Source organism: Syngnathoides biaculeatus, chromosome 7 (genome assembly GCF_019802595.1).
Source record: "Syngnathoides biaculeatus isolate LvHL_M chromosome 7, ASM1980259v1, whole genome shotgun sequence".
NCBI lineage: Eukaryota > Metazoa > Chordata > Actinopteri > Syngnathiformes > Syngnathidae > Syngnathoides > Syngnathoides biaculeatus.
The window spans coordinates 8,541,538-8,557,797 of NC_084646.1; the positions used below are offsets into that span (position 1 = coordinate 8,541,538).

The 16,260-nt window shown below is 45.0% G+C and overlaps 1 protein-coding gene across 3 annotated transcripts in view; it reads left to right on the plus strand.

Annotated features, from left to right (window-relative positions):
* The window catches only part of herc2 (HECT and RLD domain containing E3 ubiquitin protein ligase 2), a 54,962-nt gene extending 39,013 nt beyond the window's left edge, over positions 1–15,949 (plus strand). For all 3 annotated transcript variants that reach the window (XM_061825557.1, XM_061825558.1, XM_061825559.1), the window contains exons 75-91: positions 81–236; positions 458–772; positions 1,084–1,298; positions 1,435–1,612; positions 2,531–2,692; positions 2,838–2,929; positions 3,007–3,146; positions 4,351–4,538; positions 5,540–5,737; positions 5,818–5,901; positions 7,737–7,878; positions 9,088–9,282; positions 9,478–9,590; positions 11,516–11,706; positions 13,214–13,319; positions 13,490–13,702; positions 15,038–15,949. In XM_061825557.1, coding sequence (XP_061681541.1) covers positions 81–236; positions 458–772; positions 1,084–1,298; positions 1,435–1,612; positions 2,531–2,692; positions 2,838–2,929; positions 3,007–3,146; positions 4,351–4,538; positions 5,540–5,737; positions 5,818–5,901; positions 7,737–7,878; positions 9,088–9,282; positions 9,478–9,590; positions 11,516–11,706; positions 13,214–13,319; positions 13,490–13,702; positions 15,038–15,310 — 2,961 coding nt within the window. In that variant the 3' untranslated portion in view covers positions 15,311–15,949. The remainder of the gene's footprint in view (positions 1–80; positions 237–457; positions 773–1,083; positions 1,299–1,434; positions 1,613–2,530; positions 2,693–2,837; positions 2,930–3,006; positions 3,147–4,350; positions 4,539–5,539; positions 5,738–5,817; positions 5,902–7,736; positions 7,879–9,087; positions 9,283–9,477; positions 9,591–11,515; positions 11,707–13,213; positions 13,320–13,489; positions 13,703–15,037) is intronic.
* Positions 15,950–16,260: the final 311 nt, after the last annotated feature.

A 16,260-nucleotide genomic window follows, 5' to 3' on the forward strand; every position in this document is an offset into this window, starting at 1 on the left:
CCCACTCATTTTGTAGTGTCTTTGCTCTCTCTTAGCGATGCCCTGACATTATTATTACTATTATTATTGTTCCTTGTCAGGTATTGGTGGCTCTCGCCTGCGACCTGGAGCTGGACACGTTGCCGTGTTGCGCTGAAACGCATAAGTGGGCCTGGTTCCGTCGCTACTGTACGGCCTCGAGGGTGGCTGTCGCGCTGGATAAAAGGACCTCCTTGCCCAGACCATTTCTGGATGAGGTGAGAATCGAACAATGACAAGTGTAACCCGTCGTGCTAGTTTCCATTGAATGTTTCCAACTTGAATAATTCTCGGAATTTTGCAACCATAAAAACAACATCCCACAACTTTTAATGCAGTCTCAGCAATAATGCTAAAAGTGTTTTGCTGAAACAAATAAAATCCGTCATAACTTGTTCCACGAGTCATTTTAAAGTTTTTTGGGTTTTTTTTCTGCCAGGTGACCAAGAAGATCCGCGAGCTCATGGCCGACCACGAGAGTGTCAACGTGCTCCACGAAAGCCACGAGCTGTTCAAGCGCGAGCACGACGAGCAGTTGGTGCAGTGGATGAACCGGCGGCCCGACGACTGGACCCTTTCGGCCGGCGGCAGCGGTACCATCTACGGCTGGGGCCACAACCACCGCGGGCAGCTCGGGGGTATCGAGGGGGCCAAGGTCAAAGTGCCCACGCCCACTGAGGCCCTTGCCACGCTGCGCCCCGTGCAGCTCATCGGAGGCGAGCAGACGCTTTTTGCCGTCACCGCGGACGGAAAGGTGGCTTTTCACTACGTTTTTCTTCCTGGCCTCCAATTTAAAAAGTTTGTCACAACACATTTAAGTTTATGAAAACACTTTTTAATGTATTCCTATGCATCCATTTTTACTCTAAAGGTTCTCCAGATAAGAAGCAAAACTTGCTTTCCTCACCTGTTTTGTCTGTCAAAGTGACACATAAAAACTTAACCATTGTTCAAGCAAACGCATCTGCCTTAGGCGGTTCTGAAGACGTGGGTGCAAATCCCGGCCTCGCCCGCGTGAACGTGCAGCTGATTGCCTGATGTTGTAAACGTACTTTTTTGCCGTAGCTATACGCCACCGGGTACGGCGCCGGAGGCAGGCTGGGTATCGGCGGCACCGAGTCGGTGTCCACCCCGACCCTGCTGGAGTCCATCCAGCACGTCTTCATCAGGAAAGTGGCGGTGAACTCGGGAGGAAAGCACTGCCTGGCGCTGTCCTCGGAAGGGGAGGTGTACTCGTGGGGAGAGGCGGAGGACGGGAAACTTGGCCACGGCAACAGAAGGTGAGAAAAGTGCTGGAAAATCTCCAGTTGATCTCCAAGTGCAGTTAATGTGGCTAATTTTGCAACTCTAGTGCTTGTTAAACGGCACTGCCAGCTACTCTCATTTTACAATCTTTTTTTTTTTTTTTTTTACAAGCCCTTGTGATCGTCCTCGTGTAATCGAGTCCCTGAGGGGAGTGGAAGTGGTGGATATCGCCGCGGGAGGGGCGCATAGCGCGTGCATCACGGCCAGCGGCGAGCTCTTCACCTGGGGGAAAGGGCGCTACGGCCGCCTGGGGCACGGCGACAGCGAGGACCAGCTCAAGCCCAAGCTGGTACCATTCATTTTATGCCGTGTTACATACAGAAATGTGCGACAACTAAATCATAAATACAGTGATAGTAAGTAGCTAACACAATAATAATAAACAAATGAAAAAGACAATGCAATGATCATTTATAACGTAAATATGAAAATTATAACAAAATCATTAGTAAATTGTTTGATTCTGTGATTTTGCCATTAATACATCATTTTAATGACAATTATGAAAAAAATAAATATAGCAAAAAAGGGAAACATAAAAATTAAAATAATTGATCATTTGGTTGTGTGAGCATATCAATTCCGCTGTTACATAGCATTTTATGATATAATTTAATAACTACATAATAAAAACACAAAATGGGAATTAGAATGACAAAATAAAATTGATGATTGCAAATAATAGTTAAAATATAATGATAACGTTCAATAAATTCACAACAAAATGCACAATATAATTGTAAGTAATAAAATATAAATACTATTATAATCCAGAGATTGACACTAATCTTCACAAATTCCATGTGTGTTTTTGACATATTTGGCATCTAGAGAGAAGTTGGATTCATTAAGTGATCTGAGGTGGTTTCATTTTCAAAAGAATTTTACATTATTCTGCAGTGAGAGACCAATATTTTTCCTGAAATGTAGAATTAAAAAACAATGTTACAATTTACTTAAAAAAAAATTGACAGAAGAAGAACGATCAATTAACAGGGTAAACCGAATGTCTGTTCCTGTATACGTAATTGATCAAAGAGATTTCCTCCAAATTTGTACAGTGGCTCCATTTGGGTTTTGGTTCAGATCTTGATAGATTTGACATTTTGCTGGTTGCCATGTGCGGCAGTAACCCACCATTTCCAGCATGTGGTGCTCGAGCTATGCTGTTCGATGCCCCCCAAGGTGACTGTTGCGTTCTGTGCAGGTGGACGCCCTGCAGGGCCACAGGGTGATCGACGTGGCTTGCGGTAGTGGCGACGCCCAGACCCTGTGCCTGACCGACGACGACATGGTGTGGTCCTGGGGCGACGGCGACTACGGAAAACTGGGCCGAGGGGGCAGTGACGGCTGCAAAATACCCATGAAAGTAAGTCGCCGTTTACTACGCTGATTAAATGATGGTTCTGATGGAGCTACTTGGAGACACAATTATTTCTGTCGGTATTACCTGACGTGGAAAGTTTGAGGCTCACTTGTGTGTTAAACTGCTCATCTCATTTATTCCCCTCAAGATTGATTCACTGACCGGTGTGGGCGTAGTCAAAGTTGAGTGCGGGTCCCAGTTTTCTGTCGCGCTAACAAAATCGGGAGCCGTCTACACGTGGTACGTTGTACATGGTAGCCCCCTTCGTTGTAATCCACAATCCCAGGACTCAAGTGGGGTGTGTGTGTGTCTTTAAGGGGCAAAGGAGACTACCACCGCTTAGGACACGGGTCTGACGACCACGTTCGGCGGCCCCGGCAGGTCCAAGGGCTCCAGGGGAAGAAGGTCATCGCCATCGCGACTGGCTCGCTGCACTGTGTGTGTTGCACGGAGGACGGTAGGCGGAATCCATTTCAATCTGCTTCTAGAGGAAATTATTTTCTGCCCTTTTTGTCACCGTTCTGCACAAATGAACATCGACAAAGAATGCAGACAAGAGAAGTCGAGCCGTGATTTGTCTGCCTTCAGAGATATTAGAATACCAACACAGTGCAACATTGACTATACTCATAAACCCTTTCACAATGATCTCAAACATACTTCAGTGTGGCAAAAAAACTCATATTTCACCACTTGTAAATAAATAAATAAATAAATATTATGTAAGCTTAATTGCCCGAAAGGGAGGCGGAATGCAAGCAGCAAATTACATTTCAACATGAGTTGAGTCAAAAAAATTGACATGGTATCAAGTCAAGCATAATTAATTCATTTGCTGAATTTTGCCAACTGTTTTAATCTTTTTCTTTCAAGACCCACAGAATATTGTAGCCTGTGAAATATTAAGCACTCAAAATGAAAAAGGGCTTTTGCTACCAAAACAATTTATTTACTGATAAACAACTATGAAACATACCTTGAGTGAACCTGTGTTATGTTGAACGTCTTTATTATTATTTTTTTTGTTGTTTTTACATGGAGTTCCTCATTCACTCCAACTGCATCATCTTTTCTCACTTACTCCTTCTGACTATAAGACATACTTACTCTCTTCGAATGTGAGGTGACTTAACTTGTCCGAATTCCATGTTTATCTCCTGCAAAATATACATGAGAGAAAGAGATTCATCGCCTAATCTTTATTTTTTACTCAAAAGCCGTGTTGATCTCAATACCAAGGTGATGCAATGCTGCCATCTATAGGCATCTGTTAGTCATCACAGTTGATTTCAAACCTAAATTTCACAGGGCCTCTTGAGAAATGTTCCTTTCCTACCTATTCAAAAACATAATCGACGGATATATACGTCATTGGCAGTAAACAGATCCCGGTGGACAACTATAAATGTTGTTGACGGTGAACGGCTGAAACATGAATGAACAATTTTGGTACAGACGTTAGTCAGATGCATGAATTTACAATTTTGGTACAGATTTTTAGTCAAGACCCATCAAGTAGGTTTACATTATTTGCTTTAGCGGGCAACATAAAATAATGAGTCTGGCTCCCAGGCTTCAGTTCTGCCACCTGCGGTTTATAGAGTGAGACAATCTGAGAGGATCTATTGCTAACGCCATTGCTGTGGTGTGGTGGGGATCAGGAGAAGTGTTCACGTGGGGAGACAACGACGAGGGCCAACTGGGCGATGGCACCACCAACGCAATCCAGAGGCCGCGGCTGGTGGCGGCGCTGCAGGGGAAGAAAATCAACCGGGTCGCTTGCGGCTCAGCCCACACGCTCGCCTGGTCCACCAGCAAGCCCACCAACGCCGGCAAGCTTCCCGCACAGGTACTATGACTTGGAGCTTTGTCTAGTCGGAGGTTCTTAAAGGTATGCAGGCTTCCTCTAGTGCAGGGGTACTCACAATTGTGCACCACTGATGCAGTCTCTTCGCAGATATTCTGCGTTGCGTGCAAAAAAAAAAAAAAGTCCAGTGCAAATTGAAAGTGTAACATACAGCTATTCAGTTTGTTTGCAATGTGATTCAATGACTGAGGGATGACTGGTTGTTACATCCAATGGCACATGTACTGTAAAAAATGAAAAGAAGAAGCCACTGGTTTCTTTTAGGCGGCACACTGAACTTTATCTTACAACGACTGCTCCTCCGCCACACACTGTTTTTCCTAGTTGACCTTACACCCGCTCTTAAAGACGTACACTCATAATTACAAATGTTACAGTACTTACGCAGCCCATCAGCGTCCACCACCGCTGCTTTAGTTAGCAACACAGTCTGGGCAACGGAGAGCAAAGACGAGGTAGACACGCTGATTATGTTTACTTTCGATATAAATGGAGAAAGTTAAAAAAGAAATCCTGTTGTTTTAAGATGCAATGAATGTCAGAGTATGTGAATAATGGAAGAAAAAGTGGTTAAACTGGACGAGATTTTCTCTTTTCTGAGTGGGAACGGTCTGGTCTGAAGCCAAAGTAGGAAGTAGAGGATCAGATGGTGTGTAATTGTAAAACTCCACCTTGGCACAGCCTGATCTAGGATGAAAGCACAGACAATACAGTGCGCAGACGAAACATAACATTAACCTTAAAAAGGTTTGGGAACATCATCACCCCACCCTCCACCCCAACCACCGTCGTAGGTAGCTCACGAGAGGCTGGCTGCTTGAAAAGTAGATCTTGGGGTAAAAAAAGGCTGGGCACCCCTGCTCTCGTGGTATGCAAAGAATCACTGGACTAGATTGTCAAACTGGATAATGCTCACGCTGGTGGTACTTAGGGATCCAAATATTTTTGAAGTGGTACATGTGACTATTTTTTTTTAATCTAAGGTGCCGATGGAGTACAACCACCTGCAGGAGATCCCCATCATAGCACTGAGGAACAGGCTCCTCCTCCTGCATCACATCTCCGAGCTCTTCTGCCCCTGTATTCCAATGTTTGACCTGGAGGGGCGCTTGGGCCAGACGGGCCAGGGACCCTCCCTGGGCTTTGACACCCTCCGCGGCATCCTCATCTCGCAGGGCAAGGTGGGTGAGGGGGGGTGACGGTGACGGTGGCGGTCCGCATGGTACTCAGCGGTGTTCTGAAAATGGCTTTATCTGAACAGGAAGCGGCTTTCAGGAAGGTGGTTCAGGCCACTATGGTGCGAGACAGACAGCACGGACCTGTGGTGGAGCTCAACAGGATACAGGTCGGCATTTTGATTATTTTCCCACAATTCCCAGAAAAGTTATCGAGAGACACTGATGCCAGGGAGAACTGTAAAACACAAATACAAAAAAGGACACTCACACGGGAACTGCCGTCAGCCGCAGCTCAAGCTCAGCCGCTCACATGCCGATTGGGCGCGTCACACGGCACCACCACCAGGCCCCGCCTCTTAAAGGCTCATGCATGGACAGAGATATTACAAAACATACACTACATTCTATAGATTTTATGCATTGTTTTTTTTTTGCTTTTTGCTCAAATACATTAAAGATGTGTTTCAAGTACATTTTTAAAAATGTATGGTCAATCACACAATTTCATCTTTAAATCTTCATAATTGATCTTAATCTTGTATGGAAGCCCTGGGATTAAGGAGGCTTCACTCTACGTGTTAGCATTGAAGTCATAGATATAGCTCTAACTAGATAGCTAGTGAAAAACCAAGTTATAACTCTTGATGGGTATTTTCCCGTAATTGGGTCAGATTCTTTCTCATCTGCAACCGTGATCTACTTTACTTGGCTGCACTCCCCACGCACGCGCATGCATGCGCATACCCTCGCGATGAGGCCAGACAGGCTCCTTCCTGATAATTACATGTGATGTCTTTCATAAAAGGATTTTTCTATCTTTGTGTGTGCGTGCGTCCGTGATCTGTACTTCAGACAGTCTGTAGACATTGAAACAAAGTGCCTCAGTTTAGGCCTACACACGCACACACAGCGTGTATTGACTTTTTTTTTTGTGGCTGTCATACACTACTTGCAAAAAGTTACGAGATATTCAGCCTCGGGGTAAAAAAAAAAATGCGGATGAATCTAAGGCCCACCACACACCAAACGACAAGGGCGAACACGGCCGAACTGTTTTGCAGTGTAAAAATTTGAATTGTAGTTGAATGGTTGCAATGTCGTAGATGTCACGGCCAATTAATAACGCGCTCTTGTATCAAATGAGCATTCGCGATAGAAGTTATAATTCTAGGTCGAAAGTGAAATCCAGACTACCACCGCCAAGAGGCGTGAGTGTGTGTGTGTGTGTATATATATGCAGTGTTTTGCATAAGTACTGAACACTGTTTAGAATTGTGGACGTTAGCTGCTGTTGAAAAGCGAAGCATGGAGAGTGTCTGTCGTCAAAATGCGCAGCAGTTTTCACAATAAAATGCTTGTTTGAGGCCAGCCGCTAAGCCATACTGATGCACAGCATACGCACTATATAGCTACTGTCGCACCTTAATATACAATAAATTGACGTTTCTGACTTCCGAGGCTGCTTGGCCGATTTTTGTTGTTTTTGTCTTGAGTCTGGAACAGGTCATAGAAGTGTGCTAGACCCGCACATGATCTTTTTTTGTTAGTTATGCAAATGTTATTCCAGTGTTTTTATACAATGCAATACTGTTTGGTGCAATTTTACTTATTTAAAAAAATGCTAATTAATTTTGATGTTTTTGGGTGGGATCAAATGTTTTAAGATAAAAGCACAGTCACAAACAAATTTAACTTTGATTTCAAGGTACCCCTGTATTGTGTTTTACAGCAATATGACATTATTTACAATATTATATGTACCTGCGGCTAAAAAGGTCAGCGCGGCAAAGTCCGTTTGTCTGTCAACAAATGGAACCAACCGACATTCAGTGAAATATCCAGACTGTCCTCTAGTTCGCTCCAGTTTTTATTCATTTTGTATAATTATAATTAAGACATATTGGTTATACATTGAAGCGTACGATAACTACAGCTACTTATCTAAACTTTTGGTGGATTTGTGAGCCTCAAAGCGCCGACCTTGTCTCCTCTGTGTCCTCAGGTGAAGCGCTCTCGCAGCAAAGGAGGCCTGGCGGGTCCCGACGGAACCAAGTCGGTGTTCGGTCAAATGTGTGCCAAAATGAGCTCGTTCAGCCCCGACTCCCTGCTGCTCCCCCACAGAGTCTGGAAGGTCAAATTTGTGGGTGGGTGTCACAAAAATCAACTCAATAATGAACTTTTTTTTTTTTTTTTAATTTTAAGAATTTAATTTTTGGGGTGGGGAGGGAGGGGGTGGTAATAGCTTAACATGTGTTTTCATTCACATTGTTCCTAATTTACAACTGTACATATTCTTCGCATCAAATTTGCAAAGGTCAGATAAGAAAATGGCATGAACATTGTTTTTTTTAACGTGTGATAATATAGAACAGCGGTTGTACAAACATTTTCATTCGATGGGCGCAAATTGAAAAATTGAATGGTCCAAAGCGCGACCATAGATTTCTATGACTTTATTAAACCAATCTATCAAGCAATTATAATATTATATTTTCTTTCGGCTTATCCCGTTAGAGGTCGCCACAGCGTGACATCTCAGATGAACGCTCATATTTGGCACAGTTTATTTTTATTTATTATTTTTTTAGAAACCGCCACATCACAGCTTTCTGTTAAAGATGACAAGGTTTTCAATTTTTTTTATGGGGGTGGTTTAACGACAGCCTTGCAACCTCCTCGAATAGTCCTGAGATCTGAACAAATCTCCATATTTAGGGCCAAAACTAGGACAATCTTTAATAAGATGACAGAGTTATGAAAAGGCTGAACATTTTTGAACACTCACCGCCAATTGTGTTGTCGGCCGTGTCAATTATTACTTTTTGTATATGCTGTGGCCTGCTAAAATATGGATAGCGGGCCACAAATGGCCCCTGGACCTTAGTTTGGTTATCACCGATGTAGAATAATTAAGAATCGAAAGTGTTAACAATTATATTACGTACGTTTAGAAAGAGAGCGCGTTGGAAATACGTCATTTGTGGGATAATCACGGAAACAATCTTGTCTTCATGGGATTTTTAGTACAAGATCTGTTTTCGTGACATAAACAAAAGAGAAGGATTGAGAAAGGAGAAATGGTGGAGCGAGGGGATGTCCTCTTGCCCCTCCCCCAACCCCCACCCTCACTCTCTGTCCTTGGGTGAGGGAAATAATGGCTTACTGCTTTTAACAAAGCTTGACATCGCAGAGAAGTTACACTAGAAATATGGAACACTACATGAATACACGATGAAGGAAAGTCACTCAACCATATAAAAGTGAATATAAACAATTTCAGAATTCAAGAGAAACAAATAATACAAAGAAAAAGCCCTCTTCATGTTGCGATTTTTTGTTTGTGCCCCCCCCAGGCGAATCCGTGGACGACTGCGGCGGCGGCTACAGCGAGTCTATCGCCGAAATGTGCGAGGAGCTGCAGAACGCCCTGACGCCGCTGCTCATCGTCACCCCCAACGGACGCGACGAGTCCGGGGCCAATCGAGACTGCTTCCTGCTCAACCCCACTGCCAAGTCGCAGCTGCACATCAGCATGTTCCGCTTCCTCGGTACTCGCTCACGGTTTGGCGCACGTTCAGTTGATAAAACTCATTGCTGTACGTTGCTTTTCTCTCTGTATTCTCATCATCTTTTCCTCAAATGTGTTGTATCTATTTTTTCAGTTTGATATATGATTCTTGTAAAATGATATTTCTCGAAAGTCTTTTTTTTTTTTCATGTTTATTGGTCACACGCTTGTGCAGGGGTTCTGCTGGGCATCGCGATCCGCTCCGGAAGTCCGCTGAGTCTCAATCTGGCCGAGCCGGTGTGGAAGCAGCTGGCCGGGATGAACTTGACCATTGCTGACCTCAGTGAGGTGAAAACGCTTCTTGGCCTACTTAGATTATAAACTTGTTGCTTTTCTCCTATTTTAATAGCACCCAGAAAACAATTTTAAAAAGCAACGCACACATGACGACAACAATAACATCCACACATCCATTTTCTTTGCCGCTTATCCTTACGAGGGTCACGGGGAGTGCTGGAGCCTATCCCAGCTGTCAACGGGCAGGAGGCGGGGTGAACTGGTCGGCAGCCAATCGCAGAGCACATAGAGACAAACAGTTGCACTCCCAATCACACCTACGGGCAATTTAGAGCGTCCAATTAATGTTGCATGTTTTTGGAATGTGGGGAAAAAGATCCGCTGGTAAAGCGTTGGCCTCACAGTTCTGAGGACCCGGGTTCGATCCCGGCCCCGCCTGTGTGGAGTTCGCATGTTCTCCCCGTGCCTGTGTGGGTTTCCTCCGGGCACTCGGGTTTCCTCCCACATCCCAGAAGCATGCAACATTAATTGAACACTCTCAATTGCCCCTAGGTGTAGGTGTGAGTGTGATTGGTTGTTTTTCTCGATATGCCCTGCGATTGGCTGGCGACCAGTTCAGGGTGTACCCCGCCTGCTTCCTGCCCGTTGAGAGCTGGGATAGGCTCCACAACGCTCCTTGACCCTTTGTGAGGATAAGCGTCAAAGAAAATGGATGGTGGGAAAAAGATGACATGCTGTGGGACAAGCCGAAAGGAAAATAAGTTTTTGGAATGTGGGAAGAAACCGGAGTGCCCGGAGAAAACTCACTCGGGCACGGGGAGAACATGCAAACTCCACACAGGCGGGGCCGGGATCGAACCCGGGACCTCAGAACTGTGAGGCCAACGATTTACCAGGTGCTCCACCGTGCCGCCCTACATCAATAACACACGCGCCAAAAAAATGCAAACTTTAATCATATCCAGAAGTCTGAGGAGTACAAATGTGCAATATTTTCACATAGTCTGAGCGTTATGCATCACGCCGGTCGAAATGGAGGACGGTAATCATCTGACACCTTATCAGCCAATCAGTGAAGACTACGTGAAGACAGCTCTGTCCTTTAGCAGCCGTGCCCGACCGATGATCTTTTTCTCCTGTACATTCCTGCTCTCACTAAAGCCCGGTTAATCCCCGTTGGGAAAGGGCACGTACTAGTCGGTCCCGGGCCGCCGCCGCCGCCGTAGTGGAAGAGCGGCGGTTCCCTCACGCTGCAATCACGAGCTTCCTCCTTTTCCTTCTCCTCGTCCACACGCGCAGGCTTGTGCGCTCTCCCTCGTTCACATGCTGTGTGCCCTTGAGATATCGCAAAGGTTAGGGTCGGAATGCGCAATACGTGAACAGCACAAGACTTGGCGGCGTGGAGGCTTTTTTTTTTGTGTGTGTGTGTGAGTGTGTGTGAGTGAATGATTGTCTGTTTGTTGTTGTGTGTTTGCATCCATGTGCTTTGATCTATCTGTGTGCATGTTTTTATATTTTGGTTCCTTCTTAGTGTGCGCATATACATGTTTGTTATGGTCCATCTGTGTTGGTTTGTGTTGCAGGTTCTGTAGACTAGTCGATTATTCAAATCATCAATGAAGAATTTTTGAACGGGTTGTCGACTCGTCGGTAATTACGCGTTTATTACTCAAGTCAAAGCACAAAACAGGAGGACGATTCTGTCGCCTCAGTTGATTTAATGTTTTGCGAAAGAAGCCAGACTCAATGTAGAATTTTGAGAAAAATTTTTGCCCGACATTATCAAAGTGGAAGTAGAACGGAGAATTATTCCAATGCACCCGAAAAGGTCAAATGATTTGCACACACGGCCCTGAACGAGGACCGGTCACTCCTTCACCCGCTACCGCTATCAGTCCGCTACCTGGTTGTCTCCTTGAGCAAGAGGGTTTGTGCGTGCGCGCGTACTGATGCAACCTCCGCCGTCCCGTCTCCAGGTGGACAAGGACTTCATTCCCGGGCTGATGTACATCCGCGACAACGAGGCGACGTCGGAGGAGTTCGAGGCCATGACGCTGCCCTTCACTGTGCCCAACGCCAGCGGGCAGGACATCCAGCTCAGCTCCAAGTACTCGCACATCACGCTAGACAACCGTGCAGAGTATGTGCGACTCGCCATCAACTACAGGTCAGGACAAACGCTGTGTAACGTGCATTACCGCCACCTGCAGGAGTGGAGTCATCCCGCACAACCAATATGATACTTTTCACGTGACGTCATGAGTCGCATGACTTTTGTTTACGACGGCCTACTGGACGGCAATACTACAATACTACTCGCATTTTTCAGTGATCTTTTTGTGAGTATTGGCTTGCTGATAAGCGTCTTACGGCCTTTTCATGATGGTATGTCATCGTGTGACTTATGGTGTAAGAACGGACAGAGAAGGGGGTCGGACACTTTAGGTATCGTTTACCTTTCGCTGGGCATTCAGCTAATTTGCTGTGGTATTCTCCACACTCGTTACATATTTTTATGGAGGTTTTGGGGCTGTCAATACGCCTACGACCACCCGCAGTGAAACTTTGCTTTCCAGGTTTGCGGTGGATAACGTGAACCTCGTGGCTGTCGCTAGCCTTTAGCTGGACTTTTGCTAACTCGTGGTAGCGGGCTACGCCGGTCGCTTTTTTCGAGCGTGAGCGCCGCCCCCTGGCTGAGTAACATTTTGCGCACACTCTGTGAGTTGGTAGCGAAAACTATGCGGTCTCTGACCATGTCATCGGTGTTAAGCAACAGCTTGAGTTCTGTCACAAAGTGCTCACATGACTCGCAGTTACCTTGCGCCTTCTCGTGAAATCTTGCAAATACATGTGTGGGGTTTGCTTTCGGAGTGAGGTGATCAGAGAAATTTTTGTAATAAGTCTTTAGCAACTTATCTTCCGGTCAGTGTCCACATATTGCCGACATCCCGTCCTTTGTTGCCGATCCTCAGCAGTAGGAAACTGCACTTTTCCTCTTCAGCTCTGTTTTTAAGCGGTCCCGTGAACACGAGTTTGGCTTGTTGCTTGAATCTACGCCACTTATCGTTTTTTTTTGTTTTGTTTTTTTTCTTCATGAGTCCATAGTTAAACTACCGTCACTCTGCCACCGTGCTATGATCTTGCTGTCGCGTTATTGAATAACATAGACGTGAGTCCAACTGTACCTTTTAACGTGGGTGATATGTATTTCGCTTTTTCCCCCCGCCAACCTCTCTAGCTCACTTCATCGTCCTGTCTCGTCGCGCCCCGCTGACGTCGCCACAATCACGCACAAGTATTATAGCGGAATCTAATAATAACGAGGCGATACTTGCTCTCGAGTTTCACATGTGGCTTCTTTGTTTATTCCTCCCCCCCCAGCGCAAGTGCCTCAATCGCCTCCGGTTACAACGTTCGTTTGTCAAGGCACTTTCAACATAAAAGATCAAACGATAACCGGAGCTAAAACATTACAGTGTACGCTTATCGCTTCCTAGCCATGACATGCGGACACGATCTTGCCGTCCAAAATGGCGTTGGAAACAAAAACAGGTGGTCGCCGTGACGTCAACGAAAAGCATGTATTTGATGCCATCAAATGTGTACCTAAAGAAGCGGCCGCCGTGTGTTAATATTCACTCGGTCCTGCTGCCGCTGTTGCTTTTTCTGTGCAGGCTGCACGAGTTTGATGAGCAGGTGTCAGCCGTGCGGGAGGGGATGGCCCGCGTGGTCCCCGTTCCAGTGTTGTCGCTTTTTACCGGATATGAACTGGAAACCATGGTGAGAGATTTTTTTTTTTTTTGAAAAGGCAGATGAAGTCAACCATTTTGCATCAAAGAGTCTCGTGAGCCATTTCAAAGAGTCCGTCAAAGATATGTTTTGCAACCAAATCGGAAGCACGTGTGCCAAATAAGAATGCAAACGTGAGCCGACGCCTTGTTTGTCCGCAGGTGTGCGGGAGCCCCGACATCCCGCTGCACCTGCTCAAGTCTGTGGCCACCTACAAGGGGGTGGAGCCCACCGCCCCGCTGGTCCAGTGGTTCTGGGAGGTGATGGAGTCCTTCTCCAACACGGAGCGCTCCCTCTTCCTGCGCTTCGTGTGGGGCCGCACGCGGCTGCCGCGCACCATCGCGGACTTCCGCGGACGGGACTTTGTCGTACAGGTAGGAAGACGTATGGGGGGGGGAATCCCAGGTACGCAGGGGACCACATTGAAAAGCACATTTTTTTTTTTTTTTTTCAAACTCTCCACAAGACGCCGATTACGTGCCTTACCTCACTCTCATTTTCAAGGAATTTGAGACTATTGTATAACATCACTTGGAGGGAATGAAAAGAAGACCCACTCGCACAGTTCTCCAAATAAGAGCCGTGTTTGCTTCGAACCTTTTTGTCACTTCCAATTGGTTACTGTAAAATGAACACCTAAAAGAAAATGAAAACAATTGTAGTATTTGTTTTTTCCATCTGTATTTTTTTCTGTTGATCTTTTCTTTTCGGAGAATCTTTTTTTCATTTTTTTTTTTCCTCTTGGGATCATTTTTTTTTGTGCTCGTTTTTGCCTTTTAAGTGTATAAGTCCCTCTTTAATTTCCCTTCCTTTTGTACAGCAGTTCCTTGATTTATGACGCTTGTCACTCATAGTACAGTACAACCTCGGTTCTCGACCACAATCTGTTCCAGAAGGTGGTTTGAGAACCGATTTGTTGGAAAACCGAATCGATATTTACCAGGTCTGCGTACAGAGACCGCGTTATACACAATAACAACGCGGGTCGTGGATCAGCTGGTCGGGCCGCGCGGGTTATGTTATTTCCGGGTCTTGTCGCAGGCATCGGAGTACCGATTTTCGTTCGAAAACAGAAGCAAAAAAAATCTCAAAATTTTCGTTAGAAAACTAATTTGTTTGAGAAGAGAGGCGTTCGAGAACCGAGTTTTTACTGTACTTGTATCTCAAATGATCTCTCCCCGCATAAAAGTGTAAAAGAAAAACAGGACTCTCTAATATTTGACCTTATAAAAAGATACAGTTTAAGCAACAATGAAGTGGAAAGTAAAGAATTCAACAGTTTGTGTACTTCATTGCGACTGCGCGGTTCCTTCTGGTCACGATGCGTGGCAACATAAAAAGGATGTCAATGCAGATTATAATGCAGTGATGCCTCGGTTCTCGACCACAATCCGTTCCAGAAAATGGTTCGAAAAGTGAATTGTTCGACAACCGAATCGATGTTTCCCATTGCAATGAATGGCAAAGGAAATAATGCGTTCCAAACGTAAAAAATTAAGCTTAGCTCGGCTAACGGCCTCTGCCGCCACCAAAACTCGCCTAACTTGTTTGGGTATAATTTTCCAAATGCTGCTTAATGTGATGTGTGAACTTCCACAATCTAGCATTTATTTCTCAAAATTTTCATTTTTATAAGTCAAGCCAAGTATGTATTTATAAATAACATGGTTTCTCTTCACCCACCCCCCTTTTTTTTTTTCTTTCTGCAGGTCCTGGACAAGTACAACCCTCCGGACCACTTCCTGCCCGAGTCGTACACGTGCTTCTTCCTGCTCAAGCTGCCGCGCTACTCGTGCAAGCAGGTGCTGCAGGAGAAGCTCAAGTACGCAATCCACTTCTGCAAGTCCATCGACACGGACGACTACGCCCGCATCGCCCTGTCGGGCGAGCCGGCCGCCGACGACAGCAGCGACGACTCGGACAACGAGGACGCCGACTCCTTCGCTTCGGACTCCACCCAGGACTACCTCACCGGGCACTGAACTCCTGCAAGTTTGATGGAGGAGGCCCGTCCAGGTGGAATTTTTTTTTTTTTAATTATTATTATTTTTTATGCTCACATTCCTGCAGGTTAGACGCACTCGTCTGTGTGTGTGTGTGTGTGTGTAACCAGCCGTGAAGCATTAAGAGCTTAGAAGAAGAAGAGCCATCCCGTGATTATGATTTATTTATACTAGAATGACGACTTTAGTGTGTCTGTATATAAAAGTGGATAAACAGTAGCTACCCCCTTTTTTTTTTTTTTTTTTTTTTTTTTGTCTTTGAAAAGAATCATTTTAAAAATGTAGTTGTTCACATGTCGGTCTACTGAAGTGCGCGTCATCACAGTGTCTCCTCATCGAATGTGTGTACATAAATATACAGAAATTAAATATGACTCTGCCATGTATTCAATGGAGATCTTATATTCCTGTGTCTTTGTGTGTACGGCTGGTTATTTGCAAATATTTGCAGATTTGTAATTTTTTTTGGGAAGGGGGAACCTCTCTTCTTTTTCCTGAAAAACTGACCTCCTTTTTTTTGTATTCAGGCCAAAGGAATGAAATTGATTTGCCACCAACTTGTGACATCTTTGTGCCATGCAGAACTATGTTGACGTGAATTGAAGCGCTCCATTCAGACAAAAGTTGGGGTTTTTTTGCCATTCTGTAGCGTCTAAACCGTCCTAGGAGGACCATCAATATGCTGCAAAACTAGATTAAATCTTTTTTTATGTGCTTTTAAGGTATTGAATGCAGGTTTTCTAAAAGGGTTTTTTTTTTTTTATTTTTTTTTTAATCTTCACTGAACTTTTTTCCTTAGACAATTTCAGTCATAACACTAATTTATGCATTTTGGGGAAAGCGGCAAAGATGGATGACGTTTTGTCCAACAGGTTCGTATTTTGTTCTTGGAAAGAGACACATGGGTTATGGACCGCAAATTGACGTAC